Below are 19,750 nucleotides of genomic sequence, written 5' to 3' on the forward strand. Positions count from 1 at the left end.
GTTTTACATAATGGCTGGAAGAAAACTCTTTTCCCATTATAATTTTTAGATTTGTTAATAGCTTTATATTTCGGACAGAATTAAGGCCAAACTGTTAGTGATACAATAAAAGAAATATATATATATATATGTATTTGGTTTTCGTCCCTGGTTCCTGGCACAGTGCTCCTAAAACTCAGCTTGGAATTTACTGTCTTTTTTTTTCCCTCCCCTACCCCGGGGCACACGCTCTTACCCCACCCCCCACCCCCCAGTGTCTTGTGTCCATTGGTTATGCTTATATGCATGCATACAAGTCCTTCGGTTGATCTCTTACCCATCCCACCCCCACCACCACCACCACTCCACAACCTTCCCGCTGTAATTTGACAGTCTGTTCGATGCTTCTCTGCCTCTGTATCTAACTTTTTGTTCATCCGGTTATAATGTTCTTTATTATCCATAAATGAGTGAGATCATGTGGTACTTTTCTTTCACTGACTGGCTTATTTCACTTAGCATAATGCTCTCCAGTTCCATCCATGCTGTTGCAAATGGTAAGAGTTCCTTCTTACTGTCTTTTTATGCTAATAAGATAACTCTATGTGGGCAGCAATGGGCCTAGACAGCTTCAGGATGGAGGCTGGTCTTCGCCAGAAAAACTGTTCAGGTAGCTGGAGGGTTAGCACTTTCAGCCCTAGCGCCCCCCCCCCCCCCCCAAACTTCCAGAGAGAGGAAAGGGGCTGGAGATTGGATTCAATCACCACTGGCCAAAGACTTACTCCATCATGCTTACACAGTGAAGCCTCCATAAGTGCTGGGGTTTGGTGAACTTCTGAGTTGGTGAAGACATCCATGTGCTGTGAGGGTGGGGCACCCTGACTCCATATGGGCACAGGCTCCTGTACTCAGGACTATTTTATTTTATTTTTTAAATATATTTTTATTGATTTCAGAGAGGAGGGGAGAGGGCGAGAAAGATGGAAGCATCAATGATAAGAGAGAATATTGATCAGCCACCTCCTGCACTGGAGACTGAGCCTGAAACGTGGGCATGTGCCCCAACCAGGAATCAAACCATGACCTCATGGTTCATAGGTCAATGCTCCAACACAGAGCCACACCGGTCGGGCAGATGTTAACTTTTTACCACATCTGTTCTTTTATGATTTCCCTTGACCTCTAAACACTTTAGTGTTTATAAAAGGTCAATATTTAACAATCAATTATATTTCTATAAATTAGCAAACAATTGTGAAATGAAATTTTGAAGCAATGCCATTTAGTGATTTGAACGAAAGTATTTAAAATAAGTGTAATAGGCCCTGGCTGGTGTGGCTCAGTTGGTTGGAGCGTCGTCCCATACACCAAAAGGTCACAGGTTTGATCCCCAGTCAGGGCGTGCAGGAGGCAACCAACTGATGTTTCTCTCTTGCCTCAATGTTTCTCTCTCTCTCTCTCCCTCTCGCTCCCTCCCTCTCTCTCTAAAAATCAATAAACATATCTTCAGGTGAGAATTAAAAATTAAATAAATATAATGGGAGATATACAGGGCCTACAGTAAATGCTATAAACACTTGTCTTTGAAAAATCAATGACATATATAAATGGAGAGCTATAACATATTGTTAGCCTGTCAATTCTCTCCAAATGTACCTATTGATTCAACAAAATCCCAATAAAAATCCCAGCAGACTTTTTAAGGTAGAAGTTGACAAGTTGATTTCAAAATTTATATGGCAAGGACCTAGACTAGCCATGATGATCTTGAAGGAAAAGGAGGATGACTATTCCGCTCTATTTCAAGGCTTATTCAAAAGCTACAGTAATTAAGTCAGGGTGGTAAAGATCTAAGGATAAACAAATAAATCAATGAAATAAACCATATAACAATGAATGTGCCCAGGTGCCTATCAAAACTAATACTGACTACAGAGCTGTGCATGTCCTGCTGATAACGCTCTAGTTGCTGGGTTGTGAGGAGGCCCAGAGTGGCGGTGATGGGGTGGGGGGCACTGGACCGCCTGCCTAAGAGTTTTAGAATCTCTAAGAAGACCAGCCTGGGTGGAGTGAACATGGGCAGGGAGGTAGGGGAGAGACAAGAGTAGGGTTGCCAGATTGAGCAAATAAAAATACAAGTTACTTAATACAAACTTTAATTTCAGATAAACAACAAATAATCTTTTACTGTACACCATAAAATATTTGAGACAAACTTATAGTAAAAACTACCTGTTGTATTTTGTATTTAAATTAGCATCTTAAGTTTGATCTGGCAACCCTACGTGTATGGGGGAGTGGAATGGACCCGGGAAGGAAAGGTTAGGACATGGGGGGCGGCGGAAGAGAGGCTAAGGGAGAGTGAGGGGAACTGAAAGGACAGCTTGGAAAGAGTTGGAAGTTGGGGGAAGCAAAGAGAAAGAGATGGAAGAAAATGGGTGGGTGTGGAAGAGAGGGTGGGAAAAATGGTTCTAGAAGCAAAAGAGAAGTAGGGAGAAGACAGATGTGCCATGGGTGGAGGTAGGGGAGAGCAGTGAGAGAAATCTAGGATGCAAATGTGAGAGAGATGGGACGGTGGAGAAGGGACAGGCAATGGAAATCCTTGGAAAAGACAGAAGTTTGGAATGTAGCGGGAACTCGGCGTATTCAAAAGGTTGTGGGTTATGGGTCAAGAGACTCACCTGAGTTGTGCAAAAAATTAAAATTTAAAGTTATCAAGACTGCATTATAAAATTTACAAAAGCCTCCATTAATCAAAAAAAGGGGGGATAGTAGGGTAATATCATGTAAGGAAACATATCCTATAAGTAAATTACATCTAGAAAATTTTTACTTTAAAAAATTAATCTTCATTTGTAATGCTAACAGCAAGACACCCATGAAAAACACACATGGGCCGAAACCGGTTTGGTTCAGTGGATGGAGTGTTGGCCTGCGGACTGAAGGGTCCTGGGTTCGATTCCGGTCAAGGGCATGTGCCTTGGTTGCGGGCACATCCCCAGTGGGAGGTGTGCGGGAGGCGGCTGATGGATGTTTCTCTCTCATCCATGTTTCTAGCTCTCTATCCCTCTCCCTTCCTCTCTGTAAAATATCAATAAAATATATTTAAAAAAAAAAAGAAAAACACACATGGTGTCTAAATAAGACAAAGGAAAATCATTTGAGCAAATATAAAAAGGATCCCAAATCAATTATATAGAAAAGATTCCTTTATTAACTTTTGGTCGAGAATATGTTTGTATATTTTCAGAAAACAACTCCAAGACCATGTGGATTCCTGCAACAGAGAGGAATTGACAGGTCTGCTCCAACCACGAAGACAAGAGGAGAAACAGTCCAGAGATGGAAGACGCTGACGATGCCTTGCCACGCTAGCAGTCAGCAGCTGTGCGTCGCAGCAGGTTGCCTAGGACCAAACCAGAGAGGGTCGGACCTGCATTGCCACCATGTGCCCACCATCCAGCTATCATTGCTGACATGTACACCTAAGGAACTGTTTGACATTGAAACGGGGACTCAGAACTGCTGGACATTGAAATTGGGACTCAAACATTTTTTGTTATTATATGTTTATTTCTAGTCTGCTGAGGCAAGATTTTTTTAAAGGAAAGAAATGGGGAAAAAATAGATACAGAGGCAAAGAAGCATTGAACAGACTGTCAAACTACAGCGGGAAGGCAGGGGAGGTTGGGGGGGGGTGCTGTAAGAGATCAACCAAAGGACTTGTATGCATGCATATAAGCATAACCAATGGATACAAGACACTGCGGGGAGGGGGGGGCAGGTAAAGGCATGTACTGGGGGGTAGGGGAGGCCAGCGGGGAGATCAATAGGGAAAAAAAAAGGAGACATATGTACTACTATTTGTAATACTTCAAACAATAAAAAAATTTAAAAAAATAATAAAAAAGAAAAAAAAAGAGACTCACCTGAGTGTTCTTCCCGACACTTAGCTGAGATCCCAGAGTCCCTCAGCCCACCAGTGCAGAGGATACACCACTGTGGCCAGAACACAGCAGCGGTTCTCAACCTGTGGCTTGCAACCCACAGGTTGAGAACCGCTAGCAGGGTCGCCTAAGACCATCGGAAAACACAGATATTTACATTACGATTCATAACAGTAGCAAAATTACAGTTATGAAGTAGCAACGAAAATAATTTTATGGTTGGGGGCCACCACAATGTGAGGAACTGTATTAAAGAGTCGCGGCATTAGAAAGGTTGACAACCACTGCTTTAGATGGTCCTAAAATCCAATCCTAACTCCCAAGTTCTGCTGCTCCTGGCTGTGGGTCTCTTCCTAGAAGCCTCTGTCTTCCCCTTTGTCATGAGCCAATCCTCCCCCCACATCTGCCCCGTCTGTGTGAGGCTTTCCACAGTCACCATGCACAGTTGTTCATGTTGGGTGCTGCACAAGCGCACCATACCTAAGGAGGTGCCAATCACACCACAGGCATTTCTATTATTTTGGAAACAAAATAATATTTTTGTGTGGTGTTACTCTTTTGTTGACTGCAGGGATTTCTAGTTTATTGCAACAGTGTTCCAGCAGATGGCAGTAAAGTGCCTTCTTTCAACAGGATTGGTAGCCATTCCTCTTCCACTGACCAAGGAGAAATCAGTGTGAAAATGGGAACACATTGTTGATCTCCTGTCATCTAAAATAGCCTGTGCTTCACCCTGGCTGTGCGGCTCAGTTGGTTGGAGCGTTGTTCATTATACTGAAAGGTTTCGGGTTTGATTTCTGGTCAGGGCTCATAGCTAAGTTGCCTGGACGGAAGGAAACCAATCAATGTTCTCTCTCACCTGTCTCTCTCTCTCTCTCTCTCTCTCTCTCTCTCTCTCTCTCTCTCTCTCTCTCTCTCTCTCTCTTCCGCTCTCTCTGAAATCAATAAGCATATCCTCAGGCAGGGATTAAAAATAATAAATAAATAAAATAGCCGGTACTTCTAAACAAGGAACTGCTCTTCCACCTGATATACAGAGCATCTTTTTTTTTTTTTTTTTTTTTTTTTAATCCCTATTGGTATCTGTGCACTGGCCGCATTCAATGTTTCATGTTGCAGTTCATATTTTCTGCTAGTTATTTTCTGTAACAGACCAGAACTAATGAATTCTAAACTTAAATTCACATGTCCTCTCACTTGGCACAGATCGCTGTGTAATAACTAATAAACTGTTACCATTAGTAATTCACAGAGAATGGAGGTGGATGGAAATTAGAGAGTATTACACAATAGCTTGTTAATTATGTTTTTATAGTAGTTGTTTATTGTTGCTTTAAAATTTTCCAGCAGTATAAAAATGAACTATTGCCTGGCTGGTGTGGCTCAGTTGATTGAGTGTCCTCCCATTTGCCAGGAGGTCCCCGGTTCCATTCCTGGTCAGGGTACATGCCAGGGTTATGGGCTCTCAATCCCCAGTAGGGGGCGTGCAAGAGGCAGCCTGTCGATGTCTCGCTCTCATCAATGTTTCTCTCCTCCTCCCCCTCTCTAAAATCAATAAAAACATTTTTAAATGTTTAAAAAATTAACTATCATTAAAATGTAATGACTTACCTACATATTATTTTAAGATGTTAAAATTCTAGCCCTAAATGGTTTGGCTCAGCGGGTAGAGCGTCGGCCTGCGGACTGAAGGGTCCCAGGTTTGATTCCGGTCAAGGGCATGTACCTTGGTTGCGGCCACATCCCCAGTGGGGAGTGTGCAGGAGGCAGCTGATTGATGTTCCTCTCATCGATGTTTCTAACTCTCTATCCCTCTCCCTTCCTCTCTGTAAAAAATCAATAAAATATATTTTTTAAAAAAAAGATGTTAAAATTCTAAAATAAAACATCAAGCCTATTTTTACATTTACCAAGAAGGATAGATAATTAGGATCAGAAAATGGAAAACTATTGTAAGACTAACTAGATCAATGAATAAGCTTTTGTGGAAAATAAGGTGGGAGAGGACTTTCCACAGCTATTATGTAGATGAATCCAGATGTGTTCACGATTGGCTTGAATTTACCTCCCACCTCCATGTAAGCTACCAGGAAACATTTTGAAGAAATGACTGAGAGATAAATGAAGAAGCCTTTCATTAAATATGCTTAATATATTTTTTATTGATTTTTAGAGAAAGAGGAAGAGAGAGAGAAACATTGATGTGAGAAACATCGGTCTGTTTCCTTCCTGCACGCCCCCCAGCGGATATGGAAACCAAAACCTGGGCATTCCCTGACTGGAAATCAAACCGGCAACTCTTTAGTACATAGGACCACGCCCAACCAACTGAGACACACTGGCCAGGGATAAATATGCTTTTTGCCAATCCAGTTACCCCGCTATCTGATTTGAACATTCGACTCTTAAACTCTTAAATTTTGAAGATTTGGATATCCAACTCAAATTTAAACTCTCAAAAATGATTCACTTTCAATAAGAACATTGAACTTCCAAAAGCCTATAACGATAGACAGAAATGTTTCACCAAATTCTCCCAACTGGGGAATAGATGATCAGATTCAGGGATTCAGGTAACTTTATTTCATCAGATAGGATCCTCTAGTCAATCTTTATTTCAATCTGTGGACATGGAAAAAAATACTGAAAAAGAGAATGAGTAGAGAGTAGTGGGTGCTGTGGTTTGCCACCAAGATCTGTTCAGAAATGAAGGCCTTGCTGGGGCCCCCTTGGGCACTGCCTCAGCTGCAGACCCTCAGGCCAGAGCTCCCCCTGGGGTGGACTGGGCCCTTTTGGGACTGAATCACAGCCCACCTTCTCCCTCTGCCCAGTCCTGCTTCCTTCTCTTTCCTCCCACAATCCTGAGCATTCATGTCCACGTCAGTCTTGCCTCCCAATGAGCCACACACAGCTTGGCAGCTTTGATGACATATTTGAAAATAAGAAGGTCAGGGATACATCCTCAATAGTGTGCAATGTTAGCATTATCTTAGCAAACATTAGCAAAGTTAGGATCTGAAAAAGCAAAGTCCTGAACAGATATTTGTACACCCATGTTCATTGCTTATTGTTCACAATAGCCAAGAGGCGGGAGCAACGCATGTTACATCAATGGATGCATGGACAAACAAAAAGCGATATATCCATTCAATGGAATATTACCCAACCTCGGAAAGGAAGGAAATTCCCGCACATGCTACAACATGGATGAACTTTGAAGACATTATGCTAAGTGAAATGAGCCAGTCATAAAAAGATAAATACTGTATAATGCCACTGAGGTCTCTAGGATAGTCAAATTCATAGAAACACAAAGGAGAGTAATGGTGGTTGCCAGGGGCTGGGGGGAGGGAGTATGAGTTGTTTTTCAACAGGATTGCAATTTCAGTTTTGCAGGATGAAAGAGTTCTAGAGATTGGTTGCACCACAATATGAATATACTTAACACTACGGAACTGTAAAAAACTTAACATCTGATCTGAAAAAGGCAAGGTTTATATGGAAATAACAAAAGAAAATATCGGTGCACAATATACACAATTGTGTTTTGGCAAGGCAGTGACCAGAGTTCCAGAAGGAAAGTCCACCGTTGTGTGGAAGAACATTTGTGCAGAACATAAAGACTGGCAGCAACGAACATCACGCATCATCTAGGGGGTCACATAAAATAAAAACCACAACTCATTACAGTATTGCATGTTTGACTAATGAATGGACTTATTTCACATAAGGTAAGGAATACGAAGTGTTTCTCAATGATTTGGGCACAAAGCCTGTTTGTAGTTAACAGCTCAGTTAACAAGTATTGCTAGGTGGACAGATCTCCAGGTTGCACCTATTCCTATGTGTAAAGTCTGGGGATTTTGTCCAATAGATGGTATAACTGGAGACAGATGATGTACACATTTAGGAAACTGATTACACAAACTAAATCTGGGGCGGGGGGGCGGGAATCCTTTGAGAGGTGAGGTATTCATAAAAATGGAAGCTTCTGGAATACGGCAGAAGATCCTTGAGAAAATTCTAAGGCATTCATACAGACCCATTTGAACACTCAAGCACCAGGCAGTTGAGGACATCTAGACCTACTCCAACAGGTGGTCGGTTCTGGGGAAGAGACTCCAGGCAAAACCTCCTAAGTTGCCTCCTTCCCTCTTCCTGGAGGAGCAAACCCCTGTTCTGCACATTTGTTAAATGGATAACGGGTAATGCAGCCAACATTTCTTTCCGTGCCACTGAATGTCTGCTTATCGTTCAAGCACCCTGCAACTACTCCTCAGCTCCTAATAAAAGTTGGAATATGTCGAAAATACATCTATCAAAAATAAAGTTGAAATTGTTCAATATGCGAAGAGAAAGTTAGCAAAGAATTCATCTGAGGTTGCAGCAACACCCTTTAAGAAACTGTTCATGGCATTCATAAAGATTTGCATCTTAGAACATAAGCCAAATTTACACTTTGAAAATCATCTACTTCTTAAAATTTTTTCATTTATTGAGAGAGAGAGGGGGAGAGAGAAAGAGAGAGAGATTTGTTGCTCCACTTATTTACGCTTTCATTGGTTGATTCTTGTATGTGCCCTGACCGGGGATCAAACCCGCAACCTTGGCGTATGGGACGACACTAACTGAGCTACCCGGCCAAGGTGAAAATCGTCTACTTTTCAATGATGTTTTAAGCGAAAGTAATATTTTGAGCAAAATAATGCAGGAGCCCAATTCAGTGCCCTGATGAGCGCCAAAGGGGGACAGAATAACACAAGATGAGTCCAAGTGGAAGCATGCTGTTTCCTGTATGTTTGTGTGTGCTTGGAAGTACCTACAGCAAAAAGTCCTTAAAATAGCACCTTAATGGCTATGACAAAACATCCTCACTTTCCCCCAATCTCTTAACTAATTTCTAAAGTTTAATTACTAAAAAGTGTCTACAAAAAAAAAAAAATCTCTGGGTTCCTAGGGAGCTGGGAGTTCCTGTTGTATGGCCCTCTGTCGATGCCGGGACCCTGCCACACCTTAGACTAGATCACTGGGTCTCCACTTGATTACCTGCAATGGGGAGCTTTCTACCTGACATCTCACAGCCTCCGAAAATACCTGGAGGTTACCAGATTGAAGATTACACATGCCCAGCCACACACACACACACACAAGAATGAGCTGCTCTGCCAACCCTCCAGCCTCAACCTGTGGATCAGGGAGCCACTGTGAACACCTCCAAAGCTCCACCTTCCACTAGGGCTTCTGAGAACCCAGCCTCCTTCCTGGGCCAGCCTCCACTCCCAGGGGCCCTTGGGTCCACCCCGCACCTGTGTGGCCAGCCCCGGATAGAGAGCCTGGGGCAGGGACAGGAGAAACATAAATAATAATTTGGATGCAAAACAGTTTGGGGGAAGTGGTGCCTAATGGGAGGGGTGGGGATTTGGCAAGATGAGAGTGAGGGAGGCTATGCCTGTGAGAGTCCAGAGCCCTGGTGAATGTCCATAGTTCCTGGGGATCCGCTGTCAAAGAAAACGTACCCCGAACAGAGTTAAACAGCCCAGGAGACTTTATTCAGACCATGGCAACCGGGGAGAGAGACTGAGCTCAAAGTCAAGCAACAGAAGGTGGGAAGGGTTTCCAGTCCTGGACGGGCTCGTGGAAGGAAAGTCCTAGAGGGTGAGCAGAGGGAGCTTGGTCCACGGGATGTGTCCAGCACCCTGCGTCATTCCTGAGTCAGATGTTTGTCTCTGTCATTAGGCATCTGTGCTCGCTAATTGTCACTTATTCATGTTCAGCTCCTGCCCTCGCACGGAGCTGGGAGACAGGGGTGCTATCTTCCTTGATGAGGACATGTCAAAGGGGTGGCTCCCAGGTCCCTGAGAAAGGCACTCCTGGCTGTAAAACCGGCAAGAGGCTGGGAGAAGATTTACCTACATTTCAAAGGGACAGACAAAGCATTTGCAATGACAAGTGTTCTGAAGTAAATGCTCTAAGAAAAGGAAGGTCAGGGGCCTGTACTTAGAGCCAGGAAGAAACCTGTGTGAAATGTAGTCGAGCTCGGGGGACGGGTAAGGCTGTCCTGGCCATCGCCATTATGTCAGCTCTGTCCCATCCATCTGTGGGCCTGTGACCCTAGGTCTCTGCACGCGCCTGGTGCCCGCCCTACAGAGAGTGGTGTGATCCCTGCAGCAGCTCCTCCAAGCGGGGAGAAGAGGCAGGTCAGGAGGGCTGACGGGGGTCTGGGCCCCAGCTCCGACAGCCTGCAGGGACACCATCTGCATGTCCCCATCGGCCCTATGTCTGATGTCCACATGGATCAGTCTGTGTCCTTGGGGGACAGTGTGTCCCTCTGGCTGGCTGCCTGTGTCTCTATCTCATCCAGTTTTTAAAATTCATTCATTGAATAATCTAATAAACACTTATTACATGCCTTCTGTGGGCATGTCCTGTTCGTTGGGGTGTCACCCCTCTTTTACCTTTACATCTGTCCACATTGTCTTTCTACATGCCATGTGTGACTCTGGGTCTCTCCCCCTCCCCCTCCCTCTCCCTCTCCCCCTCAATTGATACATCCCCAAGAGCCCAGGCCCCCAGGACAAGAGTGCCCAGGCTTCGTCGTGGCCCCACCATGAAAGTCTAGGAGGAGACCAGCCCTAGAGAGGAAGGGCGGGGGTGGAGGAATCCTGCTGGGCCGGGGAGCTGGGATGCCTGAAGCCAGGCAGGGAGAACTAGCCCAGCAGAAATCAGAGCAGGAGGAGCTGTCCACGGTGTCTCCACTGAGCTCCACGACTTGGCAATGGGGGTCCCCAGAGCCATCCTGCTCTGCCTCTTTGGGTCTGTTCTCTGCCTGACAGGTAGCCAGACTTCTGAGTCCACTGACAAGAAGGGCCTGGTGGGGACCTGGACTCCTGGGTCTGAGGGAGGAGGGGCTGGGGGCCTGGACCCCTGGGTCTGAGGGAGGAGGGGGTGGGGGCCTGGACTCCTGGGTCTGAGGGAGGAGGGGCTGGGGGCCTGGACTCCTGGGTCTGAGGGAGGAGGGGCTGGGGGCCTGGACCCCTGGGTCTGAGGGAGGAGGGAGGGGCTGGGGACTGGACTCCTGGGTCTGAGAGAGGAGGGGGTGGGGGCCTGGACTCATGGGTCTGAGGGAGGAGGGGGTGGGGGCCTGGACTCCTGGGTCTGAGGGAGGAGGGAGGGGCTGGGGACTGGACTCCTAGGTCTGAGGGAGGAGGGAGGGGCTGGGACCTGGACTCCTGGGTCTGAGGGAGGAGGGGCTGGGGGCCTGGACTCCTGGGTCTGAGGGAGGAGGGGCTGGGGGCCTGGACTCTTGGGTCTGAGGGAGGAGGGAGGGGCTGGGGACTGGACTCCTGGGTCTGAGGGAGGAGGGAGGGGCTGGGGACTGGACTCCTGTGTCTGAGGGAGGAGGGGGCGGGGGCCTGGACTCCTGGGTCTTGGTCATGGAGAGGCCTGGAGACTGTCCCCTTCATTTCTCTCCCCCTATCAGTCATTTTCTCCATCTGTCTTCTTGCCACTTCAGCCTTTCTCATCCTCCTTGCCCATGACCCCACTCCAGGGCACTCCGGGGAGCCGTGGGTGCTCTTTACAGAACTGTCAGGGAACCTTGGCCTCATCCTCAGGCACCCCCTTTCCCCAGTTTGGGTAAGAACAGGGCCATAGTCACTGGGACTGAAGTGGTTACAAAGACAAGGAGCTGGAGAGGTGGGGAGGAGGCTATGTCTGCACAGCTGATGGGGGTGTGCTCTTCCAGGGGAGACAGGCAGTGTGTGTGTCAGTGTGTCACCATGTCCGTGGGTCTCTGAGCTTGTGTGTGTTCCTCTGTGTCAGGTTTTGATGCTGGGTGTTTGAACAAAGGCTTTTATGGAGTGTTTATCTCTTACTTCGCTTTTTAATGTGTAATTCTGTACATCCGTGTCTCTCTTTGTATTGATGCATCTCTGTGATCGGCAGGCCTGCATTTTTCTCTGTGTATATGTGTGTGTGTCGCTCTGTGTACCTCTGTCTCATGACTCCATGTGTCTTGTATCTATGACTTTAAAGTGTATGTTTTAGTGGATCTTTTTTTAGAAAATGTATTTCTTTATTGATTTCAGAGAGGAAGGGAGAAGGAGAGAGATAGAAACATCAATGATGAGAGAGAATCATTGATCGGCTGCCTCCTGCACAACTCCTACTGGGGATCAGGCCTCAACACAGGCATGTGCCCTTGGCCGGAATCGAACCCCAGACCCTTCAGTCCGCAGGCTGATGCTCTATCCACTGAGCCAAGCCGGCTAGGGCTCGTGGATCTTTTTCATGTACCTCTAACTACAGAATTGTGGTCTCTCTACGTATGTGTCTGGTATGACCTCCTGTGCTCCTGGGTTTCTGTGTAGGGTTATTGGTTCCATAGCCACACCATTTTCTGTGTGTGAGTAGGATTTTGCATGTGTGAGGTGTTGTGCCTTGGCCTGGGGGGTTTCTATGGAGGGCCTGGGGGGGGTTGTTTTGCGGGTGAATGGATGCCTTCAGGATACTCTGTCCGTCTGTGAGGTTTGCAAGAGCCTGTCAGTTTTGTTCCTTTGCCTTTATGACAGTGTTTAAGGGTTCTGTGTGTGCATCCTGGGGCTGGCTGTGGATGTGTAGTTCAAGATCACACATCCGCTGCCTGTACTGGAGCATCTGTTTTCCATCAGTGGCCTTTAAGTGCAACTGAACATCACGAGTGTAGTTGGGAGAGGGACAGGCCGAGCAGGAGTGAATCATCTCCTCCTGTTTAAGTCTTAGAGAGGTTCCTGGGAGAGTCCAGACCCGGAACAGACTGGGTTGGGGAGGGACTGGACTGGCAGACCCTGTCTCCCTCAGAGAACAGCCTGAGGTGTGGCTGTCATGTGCAGGGTGGAGTCCCGAGTACCTGGGACAGGGCATCCCTGGCTTGCTCCTCTCACCCGCCCCTGCTCCTCCCCTCAGTGTCCCAAGCCCTGCAATGCTATAGCTTTCAGCACATCTACTTCGGGCCCTTTGACCTCAGTGGCATGAAACTCGCCAACATCTCCTGTCCCTATGGATGCTCGGAGGCTGTCTTGTCGCTGGACACTGGTGAGGGGCAAGGAAGTGTGTGTGTGTGTGGGGGGGACACAGAAGGGTGTGCAGAAGAGAAAGGGATGGGGGGCAAAGACCAGGGTGAGAGCTTAGGGAGGGAGGGGAGGAGCCGAAGGGCTGGAGGAATTGTGTAGAAGAAAAGGGGCAAGATAAGGAAGGAGTGGGAGGTGGAGGAAAGGCGTGGATGAGGGCGTGAGGTGCGGGAAGGAGGAGGAGGCAACAGGGAGCCAGAAAGAGGAGGTGGGAGGAGAGGGGCAGAAAGGGGCGGAGCGGAGGGAGACCCAAGCAGGGGAGGAAAGGGTTGATGAGGACAGGAGGGGGAGGGGGCGAGGGGAGGAGGTGGCCGCGGAAGTGGAGTTAGAACGGGAGAGAGGGGGGAATGGAAGGGCAGGAGGGAGAAGGAAGGTGAGAGAGAGGAGCGGAGGGGGAGAGTGGAGACTGGAGGGGGACAGGTGGAGAGCGGAGGGAGAGGAAGAGGAGGAAGGCGGGGACGAAGCGGCGCACCGGGCCCCACCCCTCCCGCCGCAGGGTACCGCGCCTCGGTGACCCTCGTACAGAAGGGCTGCTGGACCGGCCCGTCCGCGGGTCAGATGCAGTCCAACGAGGACTCGCTGCCGCCCGACTACTCGGTGATTCGCGGCTGCACGACCGACTGGTGCAACGCTGACCTTATGACCCACGACACCATCCCCAACCTGAGCCCAGGTGTGCGAGGGCGGGCGGGGGCGGGGCCCGCGGGCGCCTCCTCCCCGCTCCCTGGCTCTCCGGCCTCCGCAGCTGGCGAGGCGGGCGCCCTGGTGCGGTGCGCGACCCGCACGACCGCGGGGGAACCATGAGTTAAGGTTGTGTCCACGCTCTCTCCCAGCGCCCAACCCGCCCACGCTCAGCGGCACCGAGTGCTACGCCTGCGTGGGAACCCGCCCGGAGGACTGCGCCCCGAGGAAGGCCCGGCGGGTCCAGTGCCACCAGGACCAAAGCGTCTGCTTCCAGGGCAATGGCGAAATGAGCGTTGGTGAGAGGCTGGGCGGGGAGGGGGGCTGGGGGCAGGGCCGGCCGGAGGGTAGAGGCGCCGGCAGCCGGACGGGGAGGCAGGGCCCTAAGGAAGGGCTGTGGTCCCCTGGGATGGAGAAGGCGCCTGGCCTGGAGGGAGAAGGCGAGACCCGATCTGAGGAGGGAGGCGTGGCCCTGGTCTAAGGAAGGAGACCGGGAATGAGTTCGTGGGCCCACTTGTGGCCCTGGCTTCCTTCAGTTCTGACCGCTCCTCACTGCCATCTCCCCGCCCCCCCCCCACGCCTCCCCCAGACAATTTCTCAGTCCCTGTGTACATCAGAACCTGCCACCGGCCCTCCTGCACCATCGTGGGCACCACCAGCCCCTGGACAGACATCGACCTCCAGGGCTTCTGCTGTGAGGGGCCCCTGTGCAACGGGGGCTCCGTGACCCAGCCCTTCACCATCGCCTCGGCCACCGCGCCTCCCCTGGCACCGCACTTCCTGGCGCTGCTCCTCGTAATTCCTCTGCTGGTGGGCACTCTGGGAGGACCCCTCTGCCTCTCCCCATAGACAGCCCCTCGGGCCTCTTCATGAGCAGGATGCTGGGGGCAGGGCACGCCCTCCCCTCCCCCCCCCCCCCACTGCTTCAGCCCCTGTAATGACAAAAATATAGTTTCATTCCTGTCTCTCTCCCTCTCACTTCCCTGTGCTGCCCCACCCTCACCTGCTCAGCAGGCCTGGCAGAAATGGGGTGAGGTCCCCAGCATCCCAGGGTGGGGAGACACAGCCACATCCTGCACTGCATGAAGAGCAAACCTGACAATAGATATTATGTGCTGAGCACCAGCGAGGCCCAGCACCCCATGACCCCACTCCCTGTGCTCGCCCCCAACCCCCAGCCTAGGGCCGCTCCAGCAGGCAGCCATGATGATGTCTTTATTATCATCACTAGAGGCCCGGTGCATGAAATTCGTGCGGGGGGGGGGAGGGGGTGTCCCTCAGCCCAGCCTGCACCCGCTCCAATCTGGGACCCCTCAAGGGATATCCAACTGCCCGTTTAGGCCCGAACCTGGTGGGATCGGGCCTAAATGGGCAGTCGGACATTTCTCTCACAATCCAGGACTGTTGGCTCCCAACCGCTCGCCTGCCTGCCTGCCTGCCTGATTGCCCCTAACTGCTTTTGCCTGCCAGCCTGATCGACGCCTAACTGCTCCCCTGCTGGCCCGATTGCCCCTAACTGCCCTCCCCTGACTGCCTGGTTGCCCCCAACTGCCCTCCTCTGCAGGCCCAGTTGCCCCCAACTGCCCTCCCCTGCAGGCCCAGTTGCCCCCAACTGCCCTCCCCTGCAGGCCTGGTTCCCCCCAACTGCCCTCTCTTGCAGGCCTGGTCCCTTCCAACTGCCCTACCCTGCTGGCCTGATTGCCCACAACTGCCCTCCCCTGCTGGCCATCTTGTGGTGGCCATCTTGTGTCCACATGGGGGCGGCCATCTTTGGCCACATGGGGGTGGCCATCTTGTGTGTTGGAGTGATGGTCAATTTGCATATTATTCTTTTATTAGATAGGATGAGCGGCTCGAGAGGCAGTTATCGTAAAAGTTCAGAGCCTAGGCTCTGGAGCCAGGTCGAATGGGTTCGAGTCCCAGCTCTACCTTTTAGCCTGTGGGGAACTTGGGCAAGTTACTTAACCTCTCTGCACCTGTGTTTCCTCACCTGTAAGGCAGAAGTGAAAACAAAACCTACAATGATGACAGAACCTGCTTCCCAGTGGTTGTGGTCGGGATTTAACGAGCTGAGCGTGGAGTGCCTGGGATACAACTGTCAGCCAGCACAGGTGGGCTGTTGTCACAAACCCTATGTGACCGGTGAGCAGATGAGGTGGAAGCACTTGTTTAGCTCATGTAGCTCGTGCACAGTCAGGAGCGTGACTCCCAGCCTCGTGAACCACTAGGCAACCCCACCTCCCAAGCACATGGGTGTTGATTCATTTGACAGTAACACACTTGAGGCAAAGCTGAATTAGGCAAACGTGTCCAACCTGGTGGAGGTCAGAGAAGATGTCCTGGAGGAAGTAAAACTTAGTCAAACTCCTACAGGGTAAAAGGCGTTGGCAAAAAGAATAGAAGGAAGGGCATTCTGGGTGCCTGGACAAAGATCCAGGGAGGAAGGAGCCCAGGGTGTGCAGGACACGCCCACGAGCACACGAACTTCATCCTCTTGTGCTCATGCTTTTCAAGGTCCTTTCACATCCTTTCCCCCACTTGCTCCTCCCAATGACCCAGTGAGGCAAGCAAGAAGGGGAGTTGCACCCCCATTTTGCAGACAAGTTGCCCAAGGCACAGTGAGAGAGTGTGATTTTGGCGTAAGTGGCAGAGCAAGGATGGATCCCCACACCTTCTCACTGTCCCTCCAGAGGCAGCCTTGTGGGGTAAAGGGCATCTCAGAAACACTGCCACACACCTGTGAGGTCAAGAGGAGAAGGATTCCAGATGTCTCCACATCCTGACATAGAAGGGGAAGCTGGGTGTCACTACTCATTCAACATCACATTTACTGAGCGCCTGCTATGTGCCAGGCACTGTTCCCTTTGCTGGGCATACAGCACTGAACAAAACAGGCAAACGTCCCGACCGTCAGGGAGCTGGCCTTTCTAGTGGGGAAGCTGACTTGGATTTGATTGCAAATGTGGTTTGAAGCTGGGATGGCCAGTCTGATTGTCAACTTGGCTAGGCGACAGTCTGCCAGTCATCCAAACGCTAATCTCAGTGTTGCTGCAAAGGTATTTTGTAGATGTGATGAAAGTCCGTGATCAGTGGCTTTGAATATGGGAGATTACCCTATATCATCTGGCAGGGCCTCATTCAGTCAGGTGACAGGACGTAAGGTTTCCTGGAAAAGAAATCTGCCTATGGACAGCAACTTCAGCCCATGCCCTTCCAGACAGCCTGCCCTAAGAATTTTCAACTTGTCTGGCCAGCCCCACAATCACATAAGCCAGTTCCTTGCATTAAATCTCTCTCTCTCTCTCTCTGTCTCTCTCTCTGTCTCTCTCTCTCTCTCTCTCTCTATATATATATATATGTATATACACACACACACACACACACACACTAGAGGCCCATTGCATGAAGATTCGTGCAAGAATAGGCCTTCCTTCCCCTGGCTTTGCTCCTGGCCGCCCGGGAGCCTGCAAGTCTTGGCTCCCGGCCAGAGCACCGGTCCTGTAGCTCCCTCCGTCCCCTGCCCTCCCCCTCATAGCAGGCGTCCAGCCCTGTCCAGCCGCTCCATGCCTGCATATGCAAATTAACCCTCCATCTTTGTTGGGTTAATTTGCATACTCCTGATTGGCTGGTGGGTGTTGTGAAGGTACGGTCAATTTACATATTTCTCTTTTATTAGTGTGTGTGTATATATATACACACACACACATATATATCTGCAACTAGTTCTGTTGTTCTGATTGATCCAAGACTGATACAGAATCCATTGGAGGATTTACACGGAGTAGCCAGATTATTATGATCTCTGAACTCATAATAATCTGGCCACTCAGTGTATGTGTGTGTGTGTGTGTGTATATACATATATATATGTGTGTGTGTGTGTGTGTGTGTGTGTGTGTGTGTGTATGTATGTATGTATATATTAGAGGCCCAGTGTATGAATTCGTGCATGGGTGGGGTCCGACCAGCCTGGCCAGGAGGAGGGAACATGGGTGGTTGGCCGGCCTGCCTGCTGGTAGAACTCCTAGTCAGGGGACAATTTGCATATTAGCCTTTTATTATACAGGACTAGAGGCCCAGTGCACGAAATTCGTGCACGGAGGTGTGTGTCCCTTAGCCCAGCCTGCACCCTTTCCAATCTGGGACCCCTTAAGGGATGTCCGACTGCCCGTTTAGGCCCAATCCCAGTAGGATCGCACCTAAACAGGCAGTCGGACATCCCTCTCACAATCCAGGACTGCTGGGTCCCAACTGTTTGCCTGCCTGCCTTCTTGATTTCCCCTAACCGCTTCTGCCTGCCAGCCTGATCACCCCTAACCACTCCCCTGCCAGCCTCATTGATGCCTAACTGCTCCCCTGTCAGCCCAATTGACCCTAACTGCCCTCCCCTGCAGGCCTGGTCACCCCTAACTGCCCTCCCCTGCCAGCCTCATTCCCCCTAACTGCTTTCACCTGCTGGTCTGGTCCCCCCACAACAGCCCTCCCCTGCAGGCCTGGGTCCCCCCAAACTGCCCTCCCCTGCAGGCCTGGTCACCCCTAACTGCCCTCCCCTGCAGGCCTGGTCCCCCCAACAGCCCTTCCATTCAGGCTTGATCGCCCCCAACTGCCCTCCCTTGCAGGCCTGGTTCTTCCCAACTCTCCTCCCCTGCTGGCCATCTTGTGGCAGCCAGCTTGTGTCCACATGGGGGCAGCTATTTTTGACCACATGGGTGCAGCCATCATGTGTGTTGGAGTGACAGTCAATTTGCATATTACTCTTATTAGATAGGATAATTACATATAACTTTTTCATCAAGGAATAAAACACAGTAAATGCATAAAGTGCAATGTTTCTGTGTGTATACATCTGAATAACCTCCACCCAGATCAAGATACAGGACATTTTCTGCCCCCATCCCCAAAGCCTCCCTCCTGAGCCCTCCCTCCTAGCCCCTCCCAGGCACTTTGCTACCCCCCAGGGTAGCCATTGCTCTGACTCTGTCATAGGTGAAGTTTGCCCATTTTTGTACTTCATATCAATGGAGTCCTTCAGCATGTCCTCCTGTGTACGTGCTTTACATTTTAAAAGGATCCCTATGGCAAGAACAGAAACCGACGAGTGGCTGCTGTACCAGTCCAGGCATGTGATGATGGAGGAGGCCACAGGGGTAGTGAGAGGGGTGGGAATGGGATAGATTTGTTGGTGGAGCTGACAGGACTTGATACGTTGGTGGAGGGGTGTGAGGGGAAGAAAAGATAAGACAACTCCAAGGTTCTGGCCTGAGGAACAGGCTAAATAGGGATGCTATTTAGCAAAGAGAAGAACAGATGGAAAGGAGTGAGAAACAACAGGGGCATGTTGGCCCTGGGCCATGTGGCTCAGTGGGTTGAGCAACATCCCAGGCACCAAGAGGTCACTGATTCAATTCCGCGGTAAGGGGACATGCCTGGGTTTCAGGCTTGGTCCCCAGTAGGGGGTGTGCAGGAGGCAGCCAATCAATGTCTCTCTCTCTCTCCTCTCAAAAATCACTAATATAACATTTTCAATCAATAAAAACATTAAAAAACAGTGGGGCATTGGACATGTTGAATCTGATTCTGTTTAAACTAGGACCACTTTGGTTTGCACAGGACCTGGGTCCCAGACGTGGCCTTCCTGCCCTGCTGTGTAGCAGTGACCCAATCTCCCCCTTGGTAGTTGGCCTCAGTCACTCAGCGATGAGAGGAATCCTCTTCCTTGCCTGCTGGTTCAGTGGCGTGAGGAGCCCACACGGGCCAGGTGGCAGTCCCGCCTTCCAGTTCAGGGGAACCATCATGTCCTCTGGTGGAAGCATTCCTCGCTGGGGACCAGGACCTCCAAGCCAGCAGCGCTCCAAGTCATGGGGCTGGAAGGCAACAATTCTGCATGTGGGCTTGGGTGGAATCGGGACGGGAGCCCTGCCACCCCTTGACACCCAGACCCATGTGTTCGGGTGCCAGGGGAGTCAGCCCCTGAAGCACGTTCCGCATCCTGTGAGACACCACCCCATCCTTTGAGGGTGTTGGCAACAATCACGG

At 50.0% G+C, this 19,750-nt stretch overlaps 1 protein-coding gene across 2 annotated transcripts; it reads left to right on the plus strand.

Annotated features, from left to right (window-relative positions):
* Nucleotides 1–10,701: 10,701 nt before the first annotated feature.
* On the plus strand, nucleotides 10,702–19,204 carry LYPD5 (LY6/PLAUR domain containing 5; the record flags this gene model as incomplete). Of its 2 annotated transcripts, none has more annotated exons than XM_080644878.1 (5): nucleotides 10,702–10,792; nucleotides 12,870–12,998; nucleotides 13,530–13,706; nucleotides 13,867–14,013; nucleotides 14,304–19,204. In XM_080644878.1, the coding sequence occupies 5 exons, from the start codon at nucleotides 10,702–10,704 to the stop codon at nucleotides 14,561–14,563; spliced, it is 804 nt and encodes a 267-aa protein (XP_080501004.1). In that variant the 3' UTR covers nucleotides 14,564–19,204. The 2 variants fall into 2 exon arrangements, with proteins under 2 accessions (XP_080501004.1, XP_080501003.1); XM_080644877.1 differs by having other exon boundaries at nucleotides 10,702–10,759.
* Nucleotides 19,205–19,750: the final 546 nt, after the last annotated feature.

The sequence above is a fragment of the Plecotus auritus genome, assembly GCF_963455305.1.
Source record: "Plecotus auritus genome assembly, chromosome: 10".
Lineage (NCBI taxonomy): Eukaryota > Metazoa > Chordata > Mammalia > Chiroptera > Vespertilionidae > Plecotus > Plecotus auritus.